The sequence below is a fragment of the Naegleria lovaniensis genome (assembly GCF_003324165.1).
Source record: "Naegleria lovaniensis strain ATCC 30569 chromosome Unknown tig029, whole genome shotgun sequence".
Taxonomy (NCBI): domain Eukaryota; phylum Heterolobosea; class Eutetramitea; order Acrasida; family Naegleriidae; genus Naegleria; species Naegleria lovaniensis.
The window spans coordinates 34,303-53,368 of record NW_025407851.1 but is presented as its reverse complement, the minus strand read 5'-3'; the positions used below and the strand labels follow the sequence as shown (position 1 = coordinate 53,368).

Below are 19,066 nucleotides of genomic sequence, written 5' to 3'. Positions count from 1 at the left end.
TTTATTCAATGCCAGCATCACTTCATAGCAAGCCAACAAAAGGAAATTCGTTGCTGGCCAGGGTTTGTTTCTTCGATCCCAATAGTTTTGTTTTGAGCGAGAAGGATAACAAAATAAGAATTGCATTCGAATCATGGTCTGCTCCTTCGTCGGATAGGAACAAGTGTTATATGCTGGTGAAAACCGTCAACAATGTTCCTCTGTTCAGCTCTTGTCAGATGATCACAGGGAAGTTCGTGTTCCATGGTGGTTGAGCAATTAATAAAGATATTCAAGTACCTTGAATTCATCCTCTAACTTGAAAGTAAAGCATTCCACATGGTTTTAAATGGATCGAACAGTAGTGAGCTCCCGCATTCAACGTCTGTTGCTTCTGTGATTGGCCATTAAATGTCAAATGCCATCCAAAAAAAATGTTCCATGCTTCTCCGACTACAGGGGACGATCTTTCCATTGCTACCAACCATACAATCACCATCACCACCAATGAAAATTCACATAATCTTTTCTTTGATACGGAAGAACTGTTAGATGCTCTGAGACAATTTCCAATTGCTCTTCTCAAAACAGTCACGGAAATTGCAGGTAAGTGTTTAGATTTCATGTCCTAGCCTAGGCAAGAATGTTTTTATCACCTGTTCCATTGTTTCAACATTTGCCTATTTGAAATGTTGTTTATACTTGTATTCCTCTTGAACAACAATAATAATTTCATCACAATTCTTTTGAATGAACCAAAACAACATGTCATATGAAACAACAAACACAATGATCATTGAACCAACATTTCATCATGATGATGATGATGATGAACAACAAATGTATGAATAACAAACAAACACACGAATAACAAACAAACACACGATCATCTCTCATGATAGATGCTAGAAAAAAGGAACAGGCTCTGGAAGAGGATCTATCCGAAGAGAATCATACATCCGTCATATCAGAAGACATTGAAACTGATAGCGATGATGATGAGGCTTCATGTCATCATCAACCCGTGTCGCTATATTCTTCGCTTGCCATCCCTCATGGAAGTGGAGGAGGAGGAGGCAGTAAATCTTCATCCTCATCATCTGCACATTCTTTCAAACTCAATATGGCTAGCCTTGCAAAGAGTGCTAGCAGTCATAATTTAGATCCAAATAATAATATTAACAACAATCATGGTGCAAGTTCAAACTCAAGTTTATATGAACCTATGAGTGCTTTGAAAAAGTTACCCAGTGCACTCCGATTTGAAACACCATACAGCAGCAGTAGTGGTGGTGGTGGTGGTCCGAAAACTCCTCGTAGTGGTGGAGCAGGAGGAACAACAACAACCTCTCGATCGACCACATCAAGCATGACATCACCACGCAATACTTCTCCTACGAATCATAATCATCATTCCAACAGTAATAATTCTATTTCAAATCATAATAGTAGTAGCGCTGCTAGTACAACGACTAGTAGTAGTAGTAGTGGTAGTAGTGGTCCGACTACTGCTGTTGATTCTGAACAACACCAGAGCGACAGTGCCGATAGCGCAATCACAGCACAAACCGATCAACAACAACAACAAGATTCGAAAAATACTACGAATAGTAGTAGTGGTCGTACAACAACAACAACCTCAACAACAGGCATATATGTCAACGACTCAAATAATGAATCCAATGCAGCCACGACAGGAAAGGATCCATCCATAACCACTACCACCACCACCACCACCACTGTTTTGGATTCCAAGTGGATACCAACAAGCAGCACACAAAACACAGATTCTACTGGTGTTGAACAAAAAGATTCATCTTCCCAACAACAACAACAACAACCTGCTGGCATGACAAAAGCCAAACAAAGTGATGATTTTGTTCCTCACCCACTTTTCACACCCTCCTCAGATTTCATTCAAATGTCAACTTCAGATATTCAACGAGAGTTTAGAGATGTTTCTGTGGCAGCTCTACCAGGAGGAGTTATTTATCAAAAAAACCTTCAAGAAAAATCAGTTCAAGAATTTCATGAACAAATTCGAGCAACACTAAGTAATGCTATTCAAGATCCAGCATTGAAATACATTAGTGCACCATTTTTAGATACCAAACCAGTATTATCGATACAGAAACAACAACAACATGTGAGAAATGATTTGGATTGGGAATTGGAAAATTCTTCTAAAGTTGGATTAAGTAGTTCTGCAACGAAACGAATGATTTTGGATTCTATTGGAAGCACAAGTTCCATGTCCAATTTCATGAGTGCATTTGCATCGAATGGATCTGATAATAATACTACTAATAGTAACAATATCATATCAATGAACAATGGATCCACCAATACGACTGCTCAAACTCAACCTTTATTACGAATTGATGAAACAAGTTCAAATTCTAATACTGGCAATAGTAATAATAATAATGGAAAACAACCCTTGACACCTCCATCGAAAAAGTTCTTCAAACCAAGAAGTCACACTTTGGGTCCAAATGCCATGAATAATTCCAGCAATAACAATGGAAGTATGACTGCTAGAGCTACCATTGATAACTCTTCATCTGCTCCTGTCAATTCCATGTCACCTCTCGTGTTGGGAAGTAGTGCACAAGTTTCATCCTCTGGTGTGACCAATCAAGATTTGTTGTACTCGTCGAGCAAAACTTCAGTGGGTGGATTTCTTCTTTCTACTGCTTCCAATCCTGAAGGTGGAGCAGGAGGTGGACGCAGAAGTGATGTTGATTTGGAAACGACAGAAGTGGTGGACTTTGAAGAAGATGAAGAAGAAGAAACCTTTGCAGACACGGATTTGAATTTTAGAGAAATTTCTGAAAAGATGTATGAAGATACAACACATCGAGTGGCCTCCGTGTACAATCCATTCTTTAGAATTGGTTCCATTGAAGAGGATGTGTGTAAACGACCTTTGATCGCTACTCATCCGTATCAACCCGATCAATCGTACAAGGTTCTCATTTCTGTGAATGGAATGACTTTGGATCATCATCCTTCGACTCTGATGGAACCACTCTATGCCAGTTTGTATTTGTATGATAAGAGGAAGGAATCTCGAGTCTCTGAAGAATTTAAATTCACTCTCAATACGGATCCAAACACATTGAAACAATTGGGAATTGAAAAAACATTCCCCAAAGATCTCATCATGAGTCATGACCCTAAAAAACTTCAAGCAGTCTTTTCATTGAAAGAGAAGAATCCAAATATTTATTTGGTGTTGTGGGTCAAGAGAATTTTCAGTGATGGCACCACCACTGATTTCTACACCACAACCACCACCCAATCCACATGGTCCAGCAGTACTAGCAGTAAGAATGAATCTGCCAAAAAGTCCATGAATGAAAAACTTCGTACCATTTATTGTTTTTTAGATCATTTGCGAAGTCCATTCATGTGCTCGGCTGAACCACTCTTTGAAGAGAAGAGAGAATCGGTCATTTCCAATGAACTCAAAGTTAACCACTATGAAAATGATTCATCCAATCACCTCACTAGTGAGATTTCAATTCGAATTGGACGTTTATCATTTGAACGTTTATATCTAGTTCCTCATGTGGACGGTAAAAAAGGAAGATTTAACATTTGTCGATTTATTGAAACTCAGAGAGAGTTGAAACAACAAAAATTTTCGAATATTCGTGTCGATGCACTCAGTTTGAAATTAATTCCAGGACATTTCTCTGTATTTGTGAAAAATGTAACTGATGAAAATTATGATCATTATCATCACATTCATTCATTGTTCAACACGGGAGTACATGAAATTAGATTAATGATGGATCATTGCACTCAACCACCACCACCACCACACTCGACTGGCCAGAGCACCACGACGGATGATAATGACAATACTTTTACATTTAGTGATGATGATACTTGTCTTTCATACAATACCTTCTCTCAGAACTCTTCGAGAGGAGTTGCAACGAATTCAGTTCCAAGAATTGATTTCAATTTTTCACATGTCTTGTACATTCTTCCAGATTGTTGTAATTTAACTTCACTTCCAAGTTCCTTCAAATCGGTTGCAGTGAAAATCTTCTTAAGAGATGGCGATGAATTGCACAATGGTGGTATTCTTGTAGGAACAAGTACCATCTTTTCGGATGCAAGTCGAAACTATCCTGGTGGAACCATTATGGACGATGAAGCAGTGACCAGTGTCACGTATCATGAACGATATCCTCAGTATCTTGATCAAATTAAGATACAATTACCTCTTCCAGTGAATTCCAATCATCATTTGGTATTTGAATTTAGACACATTTCAACAAAAAGAAGTTTAGAAATGAATGGTCCTCTAGGAAAGGCAGAAACCACAGTTTTAGGATATTCGATTTTAAAGTTAATTGATGATGATGGATTTACCAATGGTTTAAAGAAGTTACCCATTTACAAGTGTACATCATTACCCAATTACTACATGTCCAAAGGAATGCCAATGTATGCCAATGGAAAAACTATTTTCAGATTCCATGTCATTAACAAGTCTAGTTTGTATCCACCAGATAAGAATTCAGCCATGCTCATTGCCAAATCCAACTTGTTAGTCGATTCTAAGAATCATTCTCAAAATGTTCCAAAGGCATCTTTCCTCAATGAACTCAATAAGGCATTTGTGTCATCCGAATGTGAAGATTTACTCAAAATGTTCAGAAAGACAAGTTGGTCACTCGTTCTTCATCACACTCCCATTGTGTTGAATTTAATGTTTTACATCTTGTCCAATTTAAAGGCAAGTGCACTCTCTCAAACACCTTCCTCAGCAGAGAATTATTCCATGAATCAAAACTCGTTTGGAATTACTGGATTTTTCAAAAAGAGAACAGCAACATTGACATCCAAGAGCAAACCAAGTGATAACGGAACTTTGAAACAAGGAACCATCCATACGAGTGTGAGTAGTAGTAGTAGTACTACTTCGAGTTCAACCTTTACTTCCTCTCTCTCAACGGTTGCATTTGAAACTCTATTATTACTTGTGAAAGGAATTTGTTTGAATTCCAAGGCTGATTTTTATGAGAGAGATGCCTTTCTGAGTTCCTATATTTATTACTTGTTCAAAATACCTCCAACAACAAGTGCCTCAAGTCTCAACTTTTGTTTATTGCTGTGTGAGAGATGGGAAGATTTTTTCAAAGTGTGTCACTCGAGAGAGACTGAAAAGAGAGCCAAAGAAACAAGTAGTACATCAACGACAACGACGACTACGACGACTACCACAACGACAACGACCACAACGAATACGACCACAACGACAACAATCATGGATAGAACCAACACTACGACAAATTCATTGGCAACTACTAGTGATCCTAGAGAATCGACAAGTAGGAATCAGCAATCCAAGAAAAAATCAAAGAGATCAAGTGCTTCCAATGAAAATTCTGAATCTTCAACGTCTCAAAGTGGAGATGAAGAACTCACTGCTTTGGACTCGTTAAAACTTTCTTGGTTTTTATTTGATATTCTTGTGAAGGCCATGAAATTTTACATTCTCAATGGACAAAAAGAACTTGTCTTTACAGAGACTTTTTATACCAAGATGAGATCCATGCAAACCAAATTTATGGAACGACTCTTAACTTCTTCAGGAGATCCTATGAAATTGAATTTTGTACGTGCTGTGAATCGTCATTTAGCTCTTTTCATGTGCGACTTGTTGGACATTTCTCTGATGAGTCCCATGCGTGAAGATACGAGATTTCGAAAATTTGTCAAGACTGCTCTCAATGACTATGTGTTAACCACACAATTTAAATCCTCTCCTGTGGTAGTGGCACTCAAATTTGATTTTGCCGAAGTCATTGTGGATTACAACATGTTCGTTGAAGTGAACATGTGTAGTGAAGTTCCATTCTTGATGAAATTCATTATTGGAATATTCCAAAAAGCAACCAAACCTAACCTTCGTGAAATGACTGTGAAAATGATTAACAAACTCATTACCAAATTGGATTATTCCACAAAATTCCAATCTGCTCCTGTTCGAAATGAAATTTCACGTCTCTTACAACCTCTCTTCTTTGACATTGCTCATGTCGAGAAACTCCTCAAGAATATGGATTTGAATTTACAATCTCAATTTGCAGTTTCATTTTTACATTGCTTACGAAATAGAAAGAAGGAAGATTTACATGAATTTTGGAATCACAAATCACCCGATGTGTTGGTGAGCTTTGTCAAGTTGTTATCCATTGCCATCAATCATCACATTTCATACAATGTGCGAGTAACGAGAAGAATGATCAAAACCATTGTCCTCGAAGTATTAACATGTTTTATTGAACAAAAATGGGAATTAATGATTAAGGAAAATGAAAAGTATTCCATTGTGATTGAAGAAGTTTTACTTTTAATTATGAAATATATGGAACAATTTAATCAAACTCAACAAGAGATGAAGAAAAAGACAGATCCCATTCTCACGAATACCATTCTCGTTCCACTCTTTGTAACCATTGTACAAAAACTTGTACCAGTATTTAGTATTGATGTCAATGATGATCGATGGAAATGGGCATTGGGAACACTTCTCTCTGTGTGTACCTTCCCATTGTCACGAGCAGAAAATGAAACCTATGTGTTGGAAGCGGTCGAATGCTTGTTGAGTTCTCACGATGAAAAATTAGCAGAAATTGAAAAGAATCATGACAAGTTAATCATTGAAGAAGATTCTGAAAAGAATATTGTGATTGAGAATAATGAAATCAAAGCAGCAACATTGAACAAACTTGTTGAGAAAATTACACACTACACGGATATGGATCACAAATTTAGAGACATCTTCTTCTTGACCTATCGATCGTTTTGTACAGGACATGTCTTGATGGACAAACTCATTGATCGATTTTATTTAACGAGAGAAATTGAGGTCAATTGGTCTGAAAAATCTCTCAAGATTTTAATTCGAGTGTTAAATTCCATGAAAATTTGGGTGGAAAAACATTTTCATGATTTTGATAACTTGTTACTGATTCGATTGGTTCGATTCCTTGACTCGGCATGTGTTGTGAAAGAAGTGGAACAAACATGCAATCTCGTACGCAAATCTCTCAGTAGCAAACTCATTAAGGACAACAACAAGGCAGTGAAACATTCGACCAATCAGAAAGCGCCCGAACCGATTCTTCCTGAAAACTTTAGTGAACATGTTGCATTTAATTTATTGGAATGGAGTCCTATTGAATTTGCTCGTCAATTAACTCTATTGGAATATGATGATTTTCAAAAAATTGAACCCAAAGAATGGCTTTCCGGAGCATGGACCAAATCCTCCAAGTATGAAGAGGCCACACACATTGCTCGTCTCACCGATCGATGGAATCGAATGACTCAATTTGTCGCGAGTGCCATCTTGTCTCAATCCGATTTGAAACAACGTCGCAAATTCATGATCAAATTCATTCAAGTGGCACAAGCGTTGCGTGAAATGAATAATTATCATGGTCTCACTGAAATTATGTGTGGTCTCTCCAATGTCTCGGTGCATCGATTGAAAAAGACATGGATCACCATTCCACCCGAATACATGAACATTTATGAAGAATTGAGAAAATTATGTTCACAGGAACAAGCCAATAAGAATATGAGACAAGCGCTACAACTTTCAACTCCACCGTGCATTCCTCCTTTGAGCATGTATTTGAAAGATTTAACATTTATTAATGATGGTAATGCTGACAATATTCGAGATGGTTTAATTAATGTATTCAAAAGAAGACAAGTTTCTAAAATTATTTTGGAAACCATCAAAGTGAATCAAAACACTCCCTTCTTATTTGAAACCATTGATTATATGAGAAGAGTGATTAATCAAATTCAAACTGCAAGTATTGAAGATTACAAACTGTATACGAGTGGAACGTGTACCATTCCCACCATTCAATCCATGCTTTCACTTGGAAGTGTTCAATTAATGGATGATGATACTTTGTGGGATCGTTCATTAGAATTGGAACCAAGAAGTGTGAATCCACAACAGTAGAAGAAGTGAGTTCAAGAAGTGGGAGTGAGTTCAGGAAGGGTAATCATAGCTCGTTTTTTTAAAAGTAGTTGTTGTTGTAGGGTCATGTGAAATGATAGTATGCAGATGCAGTTGTTGTTGGACTTGTGCCGTACGCGTATGCAACACGATGAAAAAAAATGTCACCACACTCCTCACCACCACCGTGGACTTGTGATACGCAACATCAAGAAGAAGACCCGATTGACACGATTGAATCTTCACTGCCTTCCTCTTTCACATTATTACCATGTCATTATAAAAGCATGATCGTGTGCTTTCTTTTCATTAGTGTCACTTTCATTTCTCTCATTGCTTTACAACAATTTTATGATCACAGAATATTTTCGGTGTGAGTGAAACATCATCGATTCGTTCCAATGCACATGCATCAACAACAACAACAACGAAACGTTCATCTCCAAAAACCACACATCATTCAAACATGATTCAAGAACAGCTTGTCAAACACACTCTGAGAAAATACAGTGGAGTCTTTTGTAGACATCATTTTGGATTCTTTTATGGTGACAAATATCGAAGTTGTATGATTTATAATTTGTGTTATTGGAATGGAAAATATTTATATTTTCATGATCAGAATGTGGAATATCCATTTCTCTATGATGGACAAGGATATAATTCACAAAACATGTCATCATTAGGTAACGATGATTTATTCATGATTGGAGGATTAGAAGGTAGAATCGATACAGAAAATCCAAAGCGAGAGAAATTGTTATTAACTGTGATTCGAAATGGAACCATTTCAGAATTTACACAACATTACAATATTTCACATGTGAAATGGATGGAAAAGAAATCTGTGCTCATGAAAAGACATCGATGTACCAACGCTGGTCATTGTCTTTTGGAAACGATATTTCCTGCGTTTTCATTATTGAAAATTTTCTATAATGACATTCCGTTGAAACAACCCAAACGTTTTCGAGATAATTATTTAATTTTTGCTGAAGAAGAAGATGAAGAATGTGATTGTCAACGAGATGTATTGACCTGTGGAACAGATGATGCTGATGCAAAAGTCAAGCAAGGAATTTGTCAGAAAATTGTTCGAATGTATGGCAATTTCATTTCTGATCATTCCAATCAATTAATTAGACATTTAAGCAACAACGACAATAATATGGTCTGCTGGCCAAGTATTGTGATGGGATCTACAGCGTATGGATTGTTTAATGATTTTGGTTGGAAAAATCTTGGTGGTATGATTTCAGAATTTAGAGATTTTGTGTATCAGCGATTTGGATTGAAACCTGTGAACCCTCTTGACAAACTTGCGTCTAAAACATTGAAAATTACTCTCTATATTAAGAAAGGGTTAAGAGTCTATCTTCGAAGTATTCTCGATGTTCCTGGATTATTGAAAAAGATTCAATCTGATTTTACACAATTCACTCATAATGAAACTGGTCTTGTGTTCAACGTTCAAGTCACTGCCATCAGTTTTGATGACATGTTAACAGATGATCCCAAGCATAGTGGAGAGCAACAAATTCGTACCATGTATGACACTGATATTTATGTGTGCGGTTTTGGGTCTCCATCTTTCAAATCGATTTTTCTAGATAAGGGTGCTGTGTTGTTGGCATTTCCGAATGGATACGATGTGAACGTACTTTCCAATCGAGTGGGAGAACATGAGTTGTTTCATGCCTACATGCATTACCAGAATCTAATCTATCCGTTAGGGAAAGGAGAACTCGAGTATGAGGAAGGTGTGACCACAGGTAATTATGTGTGGAGATGGGACAAGATGAAAGAAACCTTATTGACTGCATGTCATATGAGAGTGAAATATTTACTCTCAACAGCAGCAATCATGACTTGAATGAAACACGGAATGAAGACTTATTGACAAGAGTTTTCATTTCGAAACGAATTGAGCTCGAGATGAAAAATTAGAAAACTGATCAAGTTGGGTTTTGAAGATGAACCTTTATGGTTTAGAGAACTGGATCTGCGACTACAGCTTCACTTTCACAGTCACACTCGTCGACTCCTCGTTTAATCTTAAAGTAACCACTATTAAAAAGATTGAGTAAAAAATTAGAAATAATTCCCTTTCAATACTTACTTGATACCCCAACCAGTACCCCATGAGTTTTTAACCAACCAGTAAGGTGTACCGTTCTCGACTCCCCAACCAACCAGTAAGACAGCATGATTTGTTTGTTCCCAGTGAGGATCATTAAGCTTCAAATCAGAAGCAGTTTTGTGAGTATAAACACCAGAGTGATAGTTGAAAAAGTCATCAAAAACCTCAAATGCAATTGCTACAGGGCCTCCATGATACAAATCATACATCCTATCATGTTCAATTGGTAAAATTTCAATCCATGTTAAAAATCCATTCATATGAAAATTCACATTAAATTGACAGAATTTTTCGCATGTCTCACACGTACAAAATAAATACTACGTACATATTCTTCTCATTAGTTGCACCATAAAATCCACCACAATAAGCATAATTTGTTCCAAAATCTCTCTTAATACTTGGACAGTAATTACGGCAAGTACCATCTTGTCCAAGATAAGGATCACAACTCTCAAGAGTCAAACCATAATCTTCAGCGTACTTGGATACCAAATACATGAAACCACCATCACATCCTTGAGAATAAGCAGAACAATCCACAATATCTTGTGGAGAGTAAACTGGTTGTTTGGTACCATTAGTTGCAACTCTAACTCTACTTCCAAACATGTCACTAGTAGAGAAGGCATAGCATGAACCACATTGACCTTGATCTCTCACAGGTACAACATAATCCTTTCCATTGACATTGGTCCAACTAAATTCTGTTGGAAGAGCCTTAATATCTTCTTCAGTGATCACTTTCTTTTGACCTCTATGACGTGTTTGAGTTGGGAACATGGATTGGATTTTTTGTTTTTGAATCTTCAAGGCATCCTTTCTGAATTTAGGAACATGACGTCCAGCAATTCTTCTCAATTCTGCAAAAGTTTTTCCTTCAAATTGTGGATAGGCTTTTGCCTTCCAGAGTTTTTGGCTCTTATTAATGCTATTAATTTTCTCTGCATTGTTAACAAAGATCTTTTCATGCAAGTTGGCACGAACTGGTTCAATATGTGTGCTCACAGATTCAGAAGGAGCACCTACTCGTACACCTCTGAAACAACCGAACTGTATGTACAGGCATTGTGCAGAGATGAGATGAATTATTTCATCCAAGTACTTACACGTTTAGCAGCAATCACAGCGTCGTGATACCAACCAGTGAATGTTTGACCACAATTACTGGTGACAACTTGACCCTTTTGTGTATAATTGAAGAATGCAAAATATTTTTGTTTGTTGATGACAATCTCCATTCCTTGGTCCTGTATAGGAAAATGTTTTTGATTTTTGGTCGTTACAAAGTAAAATACTCACATAAATTAAAGTCCAAAAGCCTTGGTTGCCCTGATCATCATAGGCCACGTCGGGAGCGAGCAATCTCAAGTTCAATGTTGTGTTCGCAGTGTTTGGTAAAGCAGAAGTCATGGAACAAGTGTTGTGGACGACATCGTTGGAGTATTGTGCTGGAGTCAAAGTAAACTTCCAATCACCTAATAATTGAAAAGAATAATTATGAGTGATCATCATCTAAAAAAGAGGCAAAACATACCAAATACTTGATGGAAGAGGCAATGTACGGGAATGTCTCCGGCAACCTGTTGGAGATTCAAAACAAAAGCACACACAGCCAGTGCTGCACCTAAAACCAAGAGTTTCATTTTTTTGTTTCAAGACTACATCAACTCCCAACCACAACATCAATCAATCGAGAATGTACAAGATTAAGCTCCACCTTAGTTCATGGTAGAAGATGTAATAAATCACCAACTAATTTTTTTGTTTCAAGACTCCGTAGAATGAAGCACTGCTCCGACTCACTTGCATTCTGCTGAAAGGGTTGTGAGATGGTTTAGCTCCTTGACCTCAGCAAGAACACCCCTTAGCCGAGTTGAAAATTTTATAGACCTGTGGTCAATTCCTCAATGTTGATGTTTTCATTTGAATTGAATTTCAATTCTCAAAATAATGTACCCCATTTTCCCTTTCGAAATTGAACTTGAAGGCTAAAAATAAATGTATGCAATTTGCTAAAACCAGGCACTCGAAAATATTTTTCATTCTTCAATCAAAAAATTATTATTATTTTCATTTCGGTGATTTACTTCATCAAGCTTTTTTAACAAGCACGCAAAGAACACAAGACTCTCTCGTCTTTACTTCTTTTTCACAACACCAACATCCAAAATGAACAAGAAACTTCAATACCCTTGCCTCGCAAAGCGATATTTCTCAACTCCAAATAGTAACAATGATAAACCGGCAACAGCAACCACAACAACAGCAGGCTTGAGCGACGTTCTTGTTGCTGCTGCCACTGCTGGATCCTCAGATACTGGTACTTCTGAGGAATCATCCGAAGAAACAGCAACTACTTCTACTACAACTACTGCTGCTGCTACTGCTGGATCAACCACCAATTCCGTTGTTGCTGTCCCCTCCTCTACTACTCAAACCATGATGGACGTTAATTCTGATCATCAAAGTGATTACTCTTCTGATGATGGCACTGTAAAGGCTTCTCGTGAATCAAGTCCAGCATGGAGAGTAGTTCCCGTACAACCTACCTCCTCCCATCCACTTCCTTTGGTTCATCGTGTTGATATCCAATGGAAGACTAGATTAGATCCATTTACTACCTACTTAGACACCTCTCTTTATAGCCCAATTATTTATCAATTTGAGCATGAATTGGAACTTGAAAATCATCAACATGCTATTATTGTTGTTAGACCATCCGTTGTTTATGATGACAATCAAGAAGTTCAAGTATTGAATAAGAACGGTCAAGTCGTCTTGAAAGGAGATTTAGAAATTGCAATGACTGCTCAAAAGAGAAATGCTGAAACAACTATTTTCAAGGGACACTCCAAGATTCAATTCACTGACTCATCTTACCATCACGATAGAAAGGCTTTCAGATTGGTTTGGAAGTATTACACTGTTCAAGATACTGAAAAATTAATTTATTCGACTATTTCCACACCATTCAGAGTTTTTGCAAGAAAGCCAACCAAGAAGGAAAAGAATGAAGCAACTACATCATCTTCTGCTTCACCAAACTCTTCTGTTGTTGCCACTTCTCCAACCCAACACAATAGAAAGAAGAGAAAGGAGATTGAACCTGTTCAAGTACCAACTCCAGTTCCAACTTTGGTTGAGCCTTTGGAATCATCTACCAAGAAGGTTAAGCGTGATGCTATTCAAGGAGATGATGATGACATCAGTGCTTTGAATATTCGTGCTGTTCCCACTATTGTAAATAGTGTTGCTACTGCTGTTGTTTCTCATCTCATTTCTCAAAAAGAGAATCCAAATCAAGATCTCGTTTTGGAACTCTTCAAGACCCTCAAAGATATCAACAACAGATTGGAAAGACTTGAGAAGTTGTCAAATCCTCAAAACCCCACCCCCTCTTCTAACCATGCTGACATGATGGAAACATCATCAACTGCTTCTGTTGCCAACCACCATCATGTTCATCGTTCAAATTTGCAACATGTTTAATGATGGAATTTTGAGAGGCAACAACCTAATGCCTATATATATTGTTATATATATTTGTATCCTTATTGTTTTTTAGATATATCAATAAAAAGATATTCAAAAACTCGCCAAAGCCTCTTGTTCTTTTTGCTCCCTGAACCAATTAAAGGACCTTATGTAAATTGTTGTTTCTATGTCGTTTTGTCCTAACGCAGGTGGTCAAGAAGCAGCCCCTTCAAACAAAAGTATAACTCACTTTCCGTAATTCAACCTTTATTGCTTACATGTAAAGGTACAAGAAAAGGAAACATCTCATGAAAAACACTAGTACGGTTATAAATTGCAAACAGGTCAACCACACAAAAGCAAAATATCTAAGGCCCTTCTCTGTTACAAACATAGGCATTGACTTGAACAAAAATTTTTCGAATGGAATAACGAACAAGATCGAGGTGTAAACGAACAGATATTGCATCACATAAGCCCCCATAAAAAGCTTAAGGAAAATCAAGCTCAGTAATATAACAACGAAGGATATTATGGAGTACTTCTTCATGACTGAAATCTGAGAAATCCAAAATTGCAAAATCATTATTACTAAACCAATAACCAATTGAAATATATAATAAAATCCAAAGGATTGACTCAAAGGTGCAAAATAGGCAATGCATGCGAAAGTGGAGAAAATAATGAGAAAGTTCAAAGATTGCCACTCAAACACAGTTAATCTGTTCTGAAGAGATGAGTAGGATTGTTCATGATGAGAAGAGGAAACGAAATTTGAGTGATTGACACTACCATGAGAGTCGTCGGTGTCATCATCTTCGTTGCGCTTTGTGAATATTTTGGCTAATAGAGGAATAATCTTGGTGAGTGTCAGATAATTTTTCACAAGAGCGTCTTTACCTCCAAAAAAGAAAGCGTTGAATGTATGAAAAAGAGTGCATGCAGAGTGTGTCAATAAAGACATCCAAAATAGCACCTTGAATGAATCTTCTCTGTTCAAATTCATTGCTCGCAATGCATATTGAGATGTAAAAATTAAATAGGTCAAAAATGTTGAAATAATATAATGCAGAATGGACAATGTCAAATGTAAATCTGTTTCCCATTTGACAGATTGCTTAATATCTGTACCAAAAAATGGTTTCCATATGTAGCTGGAAACTCTATCACAAAATACCAAAAATCTATAAGAACTATATACAAATAACGTGTCCATGCTACCAAGAATCATGGCTCTAGATGAAAATCTGATATCTTCTTTGAAATAATCTTCCATAATTGATAATACAATTTTGATGTCAATGACGTTAGGTTTAGTGATGAAAATGGCATTTTGGTCAATAAATTGATTCATTCGTTCCATCATGTTAAATATCAGCAATGTTACTGAATATTGAACTAGTAACACGAATAAAGATAATAATATCAAATTTCTATAAAACAAGCACATAATAAATGGTAGGATGCTAATTAAAAATCCAAAGGTGACTACAATGACTCTGTTATTTCTAGCACAACATGATTTTAATTGTGCAAATTTTGATTTTGTGTTCTGTTGTTCATTTGACGCGGTGAATTTATGAGCTCTTTCATTCTTTGGATGAGAGGATGATGAAATTTTCGTTTCATCGTTCGAGGATAACATCATTGGGTTTGTATGACGTTGATGATGATGGGATTGATCATTTTCGTTTCGGAGGTGTGGAAGGGATGAAGAAGAATTGGCTATATTTTTAGTTGTTAATAACGGAGGAGGTGATGATGATGATCCCGTTGATTCAATATCCTCGCTGGTTATGGAGCCACCTGTTGCAGGAGAAGAGTGGTGCTGTTGAACCATTTTTTAGTGTTGGAAATATATATAAAAAGGTCTTCCTGTATCTAACAGCCTTCAACATTACTACCTATAATTGTTGGTTGAAATTGTCTTCTATATTCTTCATTGTCTCTTGGTATATAAGCAATACTCTTCGGAACATAAAAATCTTTTCATTTCAAAAAATGTCGGCCATTTCTTCATCGACCTCTGCCAATGCTGCTTCTCTCACTTCTCAAATGCGAGCCATATGTATTCTTGAAAAAGACACTAATTTAGATACTTTGAATGTATGGTCGTTCCCAATCCTATCCGATGATCAAAAAACAATAATAATGAACCGATCTCCGTTGAATTCCAACAGCACTGTATTATCGAAACAATATTCTGATTTATCATTGGATAATAGTCTCTTTGTTTGTTCTAAATTTGATGACTGTTATGTCTATTCATTGAGTAGAAAGGTGAAATTGATAAATAGTAATGTGACCGATGTCAATTTAGTGATTCTTTCTACTGAGTATTGGATGAAAAAGTATGAGAAATATTTAGAAGTGATGATGAATGGTAGGTAGGACTGAATCGTGATGAAATATACTCATCATGGTGATTTTCACATTTATTCCGAATTCCAATTTTATTCCGGCACAGTATTGATTGAAAATCAACTATCTCCATTACCATTGTTGGAAGTCTATCTCAGGTTGTTCAGTAAGGGAACTTATAAGGATCAAATCACTGCTGACTTATTTTCTGATCCGAGAGCTGCTAAGGTTGGAAATCTATCCATGTTGATTAAGTCATTCGGAGAAGAGAGTGTTCGTATTTGGTCGGCACTCATGTTAAAAAAACGTATTGTGATTTACCATGATAATATTTTTGAACTATTAGAAGTAATGTCTGCGATTCCATCTCTTGTATTGCATAGACAGCAAGCAGATTTTATTAGACCATTGATTAATTTTGATAGTCCAATCGAGACTAAAGATTTAACTGTAAGTGATGTGTGAAATTTTGTGAAATTCTTCAACCTCTTTTGTAAATTAGCAATCCAATTTCTATTGTGCAGGAACACTTGATAGAAATATGAGAAATAATTCCAAGTTTTATGACTTGTTTGTAGATGCAACTACAAAGAGAACAAGCGTTAACGAGTCTCAAATAGATGAGTTTAAACTTACTAAAATTCATAAGGATTTACTTAAAGTTGTTACAGGTGAGGAAATTGCTTCAATGGAAAATACTCACGTCATTAAACAAGTGAGTCAAAAGACAAAGGAGTTGTTACAAAAGTTATTAACTGTCAAAGAGCAAAATGATAATCAATTAACTTTGGACATTATTAAGGGATTACAATTACAGCCTGATTTAGAAAAATTTTTGTATGGAGTTGCTGTGTCAGAATGCATGATTACCTCACTCTGAAATAAATAACTGGGATCCCAAACAATTTTTCGCAAATGAACAAAGTCATTACTCCAACGGTGATGGTCACAAGAACCAAACCAATCTTAATTCCAATGAGTATCACATACAATTTAAACAAGAGTTCATCTACAACTGCAGAGATTAATCTTGAAAGAATAGGAATCGAATTAAGGAATCTAATCACTGCAAGCACAACGGGAGTGTATCGTGTGACAAAAGTTTTGCATTTTGCAATGAATGCTTGGTAAGATTCTTTCTTCTCTTTGAGCTTTGTTTTCACATTCCGTATTTTTCCTTTAACATTTTCCATCTTGTCTCTCAGCGATTTGGTAGCCTTTGCTATTTTCTCTTTTACAGTTCGGATCGTATTGCCCTGTGTCTCTGTATCTTCATGGTTGGTTGAACCAAGAATCCAATGTGCGGAATTGGAGAGAAGGTTATCACCTTTCCTGGCGTTATCTACTTCCGTTTGAAATTGTTGTTTGTCTTTTGCTTGTTTGGATTCAGAAGGATTACGAGATGCATGTGCTGTATCACTTCCGAAGTGATTTCTTGTCGCTTGTGACGCAATCAAACCTGTTACAATAACAATGATGAAAAGAAGCACACGAGCAGTCAGATACATGAAAGAGATTCTACGCATTATTTTTGATAATTGACTTCCGCAAAAAGTGATTTTTCAAAAAAGTACAAGTACCGATGGATAAAGTGTTCTTGAGATCGAATTTCTTGGCTTCAATGTTTCTATGTGTCAGAATCTCATGAGAGATGATTGAAAACAAACGAGTTTCGATTCTTCAGAAACTGACTTTCTAGAACTGGTATACATGAAATTGACCTCTCTGTATCTGCTTTGTCCGTTGTTGCGTGTGAAGTTGTCGAAAATGAATTTAACAGCTCATTATAATGCACTTGCTTTTCACAACACAAAAAATCCAACACTCGAGAATGATGACCTTCTCTTATGCTTTTTCAGCTCTCCTTCTTGTCCCACTGTTTGTGCTGTTTTCCTCGTCCACACATGCTCAAATCGTTCCTTCCATACAATTCAACCAAGCAATAGACTCTGCAATGGCAGAACTGCAAAGTGAATCGTCCTTTACTTCCTTTGTTCAACAGGCTTTGCCCTATTACTCGGTGCCCTATTGTGGTACGAAACCCAATTATCCTACTTTTTCTCCAATACCTTCAAATGTCAAGTCTCTCATTTGTTGTGGACCCTATAAACCAACGGAGGACAATTGGAGTAGTGTCTATCGAAAAGTTTCCAATGGGCTTGCTGACAAGTTGAACAGCAAGTTTGGACTCCAATTGAGTGCTGTTTACAAACCCATCAACACCACTGAGTTTGGATATTTTGAAAGTTTAAGGAGAGCAGTGAATACAGGTGCATGTGATGTTGTAGTTTCCGATACAACACACACCAAAGAAAGGGCTGCTGTGGTAAATTTTGCCACATGTGCCTATGGTTCTTCTTCATCAGGCTTTTTAAGAACATCTTTAGACTCTAATGGAACCTATATTGATGAATTATCAAAATTGAATTCTCCTAATTATATTGTGGCTTTCTACGCAAGTACTGTTTATGAAATTGCTGCAAATACTTCCCTTCCACTTGCTCAGAAAATTCGAGTGACATCTCTCGATACTGATCCTTATAATCTTGTTCTTCAAAATAAGATTCATGCTTTGATTTCCGATGCTGCTGATTTGAATGCATGGAAGGCTGCCAATAGCGATAAATGTAGCAATTGTTACGTGAAAGCCTTTGGTGAGTTAGCTCCCTTTGGAATTTTTACAGCACAAACCACGAGAAGCTCGAGTATTGGTTTTATTTTGCATAGAATCGGAATGAGTCAATTGATGATGATCGCAGTGCTCAGCATGACGGTCTTAATTTCTGTATTTCATATTATTTAGTTCATCTTTTAATGAATTAATACAAGCAACAACATCTGGCTGCAAGGCTAAATAAAAAAGCATTTGTATGTACAAAAACGATTTTTTCTCAACAAAACAATGATTGCGAGGCTCTCTGTTGCATCAACCCAGCAGAAGGACTCCCCAAAATCTCCCTTCGACTAATTTTGCAACAGGTGTGGACGCAGCTTCTCACTCGTTTCATGCTCCACATACTGTATACGTTTATGTTGTAGAGCACCATAATGTTTTAGGCACTCCAAAACAAAGTTCCAACTTGTCATTCATGTCACCTCATAGA

General features: G+C 36.8%; 7 protein-coding genes across 7 annotated transcripts; 5 read left to right on the top strand and 2 right to left on the bottom strand.

Moving 5' to 3' along the window:
* Window positions 1-413: 413 nt before the first annotated feature.
* C9374_007340 (uncharacterized protein) lies at window positions 414-7,987 on the top strand (the record flags this gene model as incomplete). Its single annotated transcript, XM_044697295.1, has 2 exons — window positions 414-585; window positions 882-7,987. 2 exons carry the CDS (start codon window positions 414-416, stop codon window positions 7,985-7,987), a joined length of 7,278 nt encoding a protein of 2,425 aa, XP_044546463.1.
* Window positions 7,988-8,450: 463 nt separating this feature from the next.
* On the top strand, window positions 8,451-9,857 carry C9374_007339 (uncharacterized protein; the record flags this gene model as incomplete). The annotated part of the gene is made up of 1 exon (XM_044697293.1): window positions 8,451-9,857. One exon carries the CDS (start codon window positions 8,451-8,453, stop codon window positions 9,855-9,857), a length of 1,407 nt encoding a protein of 468 aa, XP_044546462.1.
* Window positions 9,858-9,972: 115 nt separating this feature from the next.
* On the bottom strand, window positions 9,973-11,770 carry C9374_007338 (uncharacterized protein; the record flags this gene model as incomplete). The annotated part of the gene is made up of 6 exons (XM_044697292.1): window positions 9,973-10,051; window positions 10,104-10,334; window positions 10,453-11,177; window positions 11,234-11,374; window positions 11,427-11,602; window positions 11,662-11,770. The coding sequence occupies 6 exons, from the start codon at window positions 11,768-11,770 to the stop codon at window positions 9,973-9,975; spliced, it is 1,461 nt and encodes a 486-aa protein (XP_044546461.1).
* Window positions 11,771-12,296: 526 nt separating this feature from the next.
* C9374_007337 (uncharacterized protein) lies at window positions 12,297-13,616 on the top strand (the record flags this gene model as incomplete). The annotated part of the gene is made up of 1 exon (XM_044697291.1): window positions 12,297-13,616. The coding sequence occupies one exon, from the start codon at window positions 12,297-12,299 to the stop codon at window positions 13,614-13,616; it is 1,320 nt and encodes a 439-aa protein (XP_044546460.1).
* A 259-nt stretch (window positions 13,617-13,875) lies between these two features.
* On the bottom strand, window positions 13,876-15,441 carry C9374_007336 (uncharacterized protein; the record flags this gene model as incomplete). Its single annotated transcript, XM_044697290.1, has 1 exon — window positions 13,876-15,441. The coding sequence occupies one exon, from the start codon at window positions 15,439-15,441 to the stop codon at window positions 13,876-13,878; it is 1,566 nt and encodes a 521-aa protein (XP_044546459.1).
* A 161-nt stretch (window positions 15,442-15,602) lies between these two features.
* C9374_007335 (uncharacterized protein) lies at window positions 15,603-16,842 on the top strand (the record flags this gene model as incomplete). The annotated part of the gene is made up of 3 exons (XM_044697289.1): window positions 15,603-15,984; window positions 16,069-16,412; window positions 16,465-16,842. The coding sequence occupies 3 exons, from the start codon at window positions 15,603-15,605 to the stop codon at window positions 16,840-16,842; spliced, it is 1,104 nt and encodes a 367-aa protein (XP_044546458.1).
* Window positions 16,843-17,793: 951 nt separating this feature from the next.
* Window positions 17,794-18,765, top strand: C9374_007334 (uncharacterized protein; the record flags this gene model as incomplete). The annotated part of the gene is made up of 1 exon (XM_044697288.1): window positions 17,794-18,765. The coding sequence occupies one exon, from the start codon at window positions 17,794-17,796 to the stop codon at window positions 18,763-18,765; it is 972 nt and encodes a 323-aa protein (XP_044546457.1).
* Window positions 18,766-19,066: the final 301 nt, after the last annotated feature.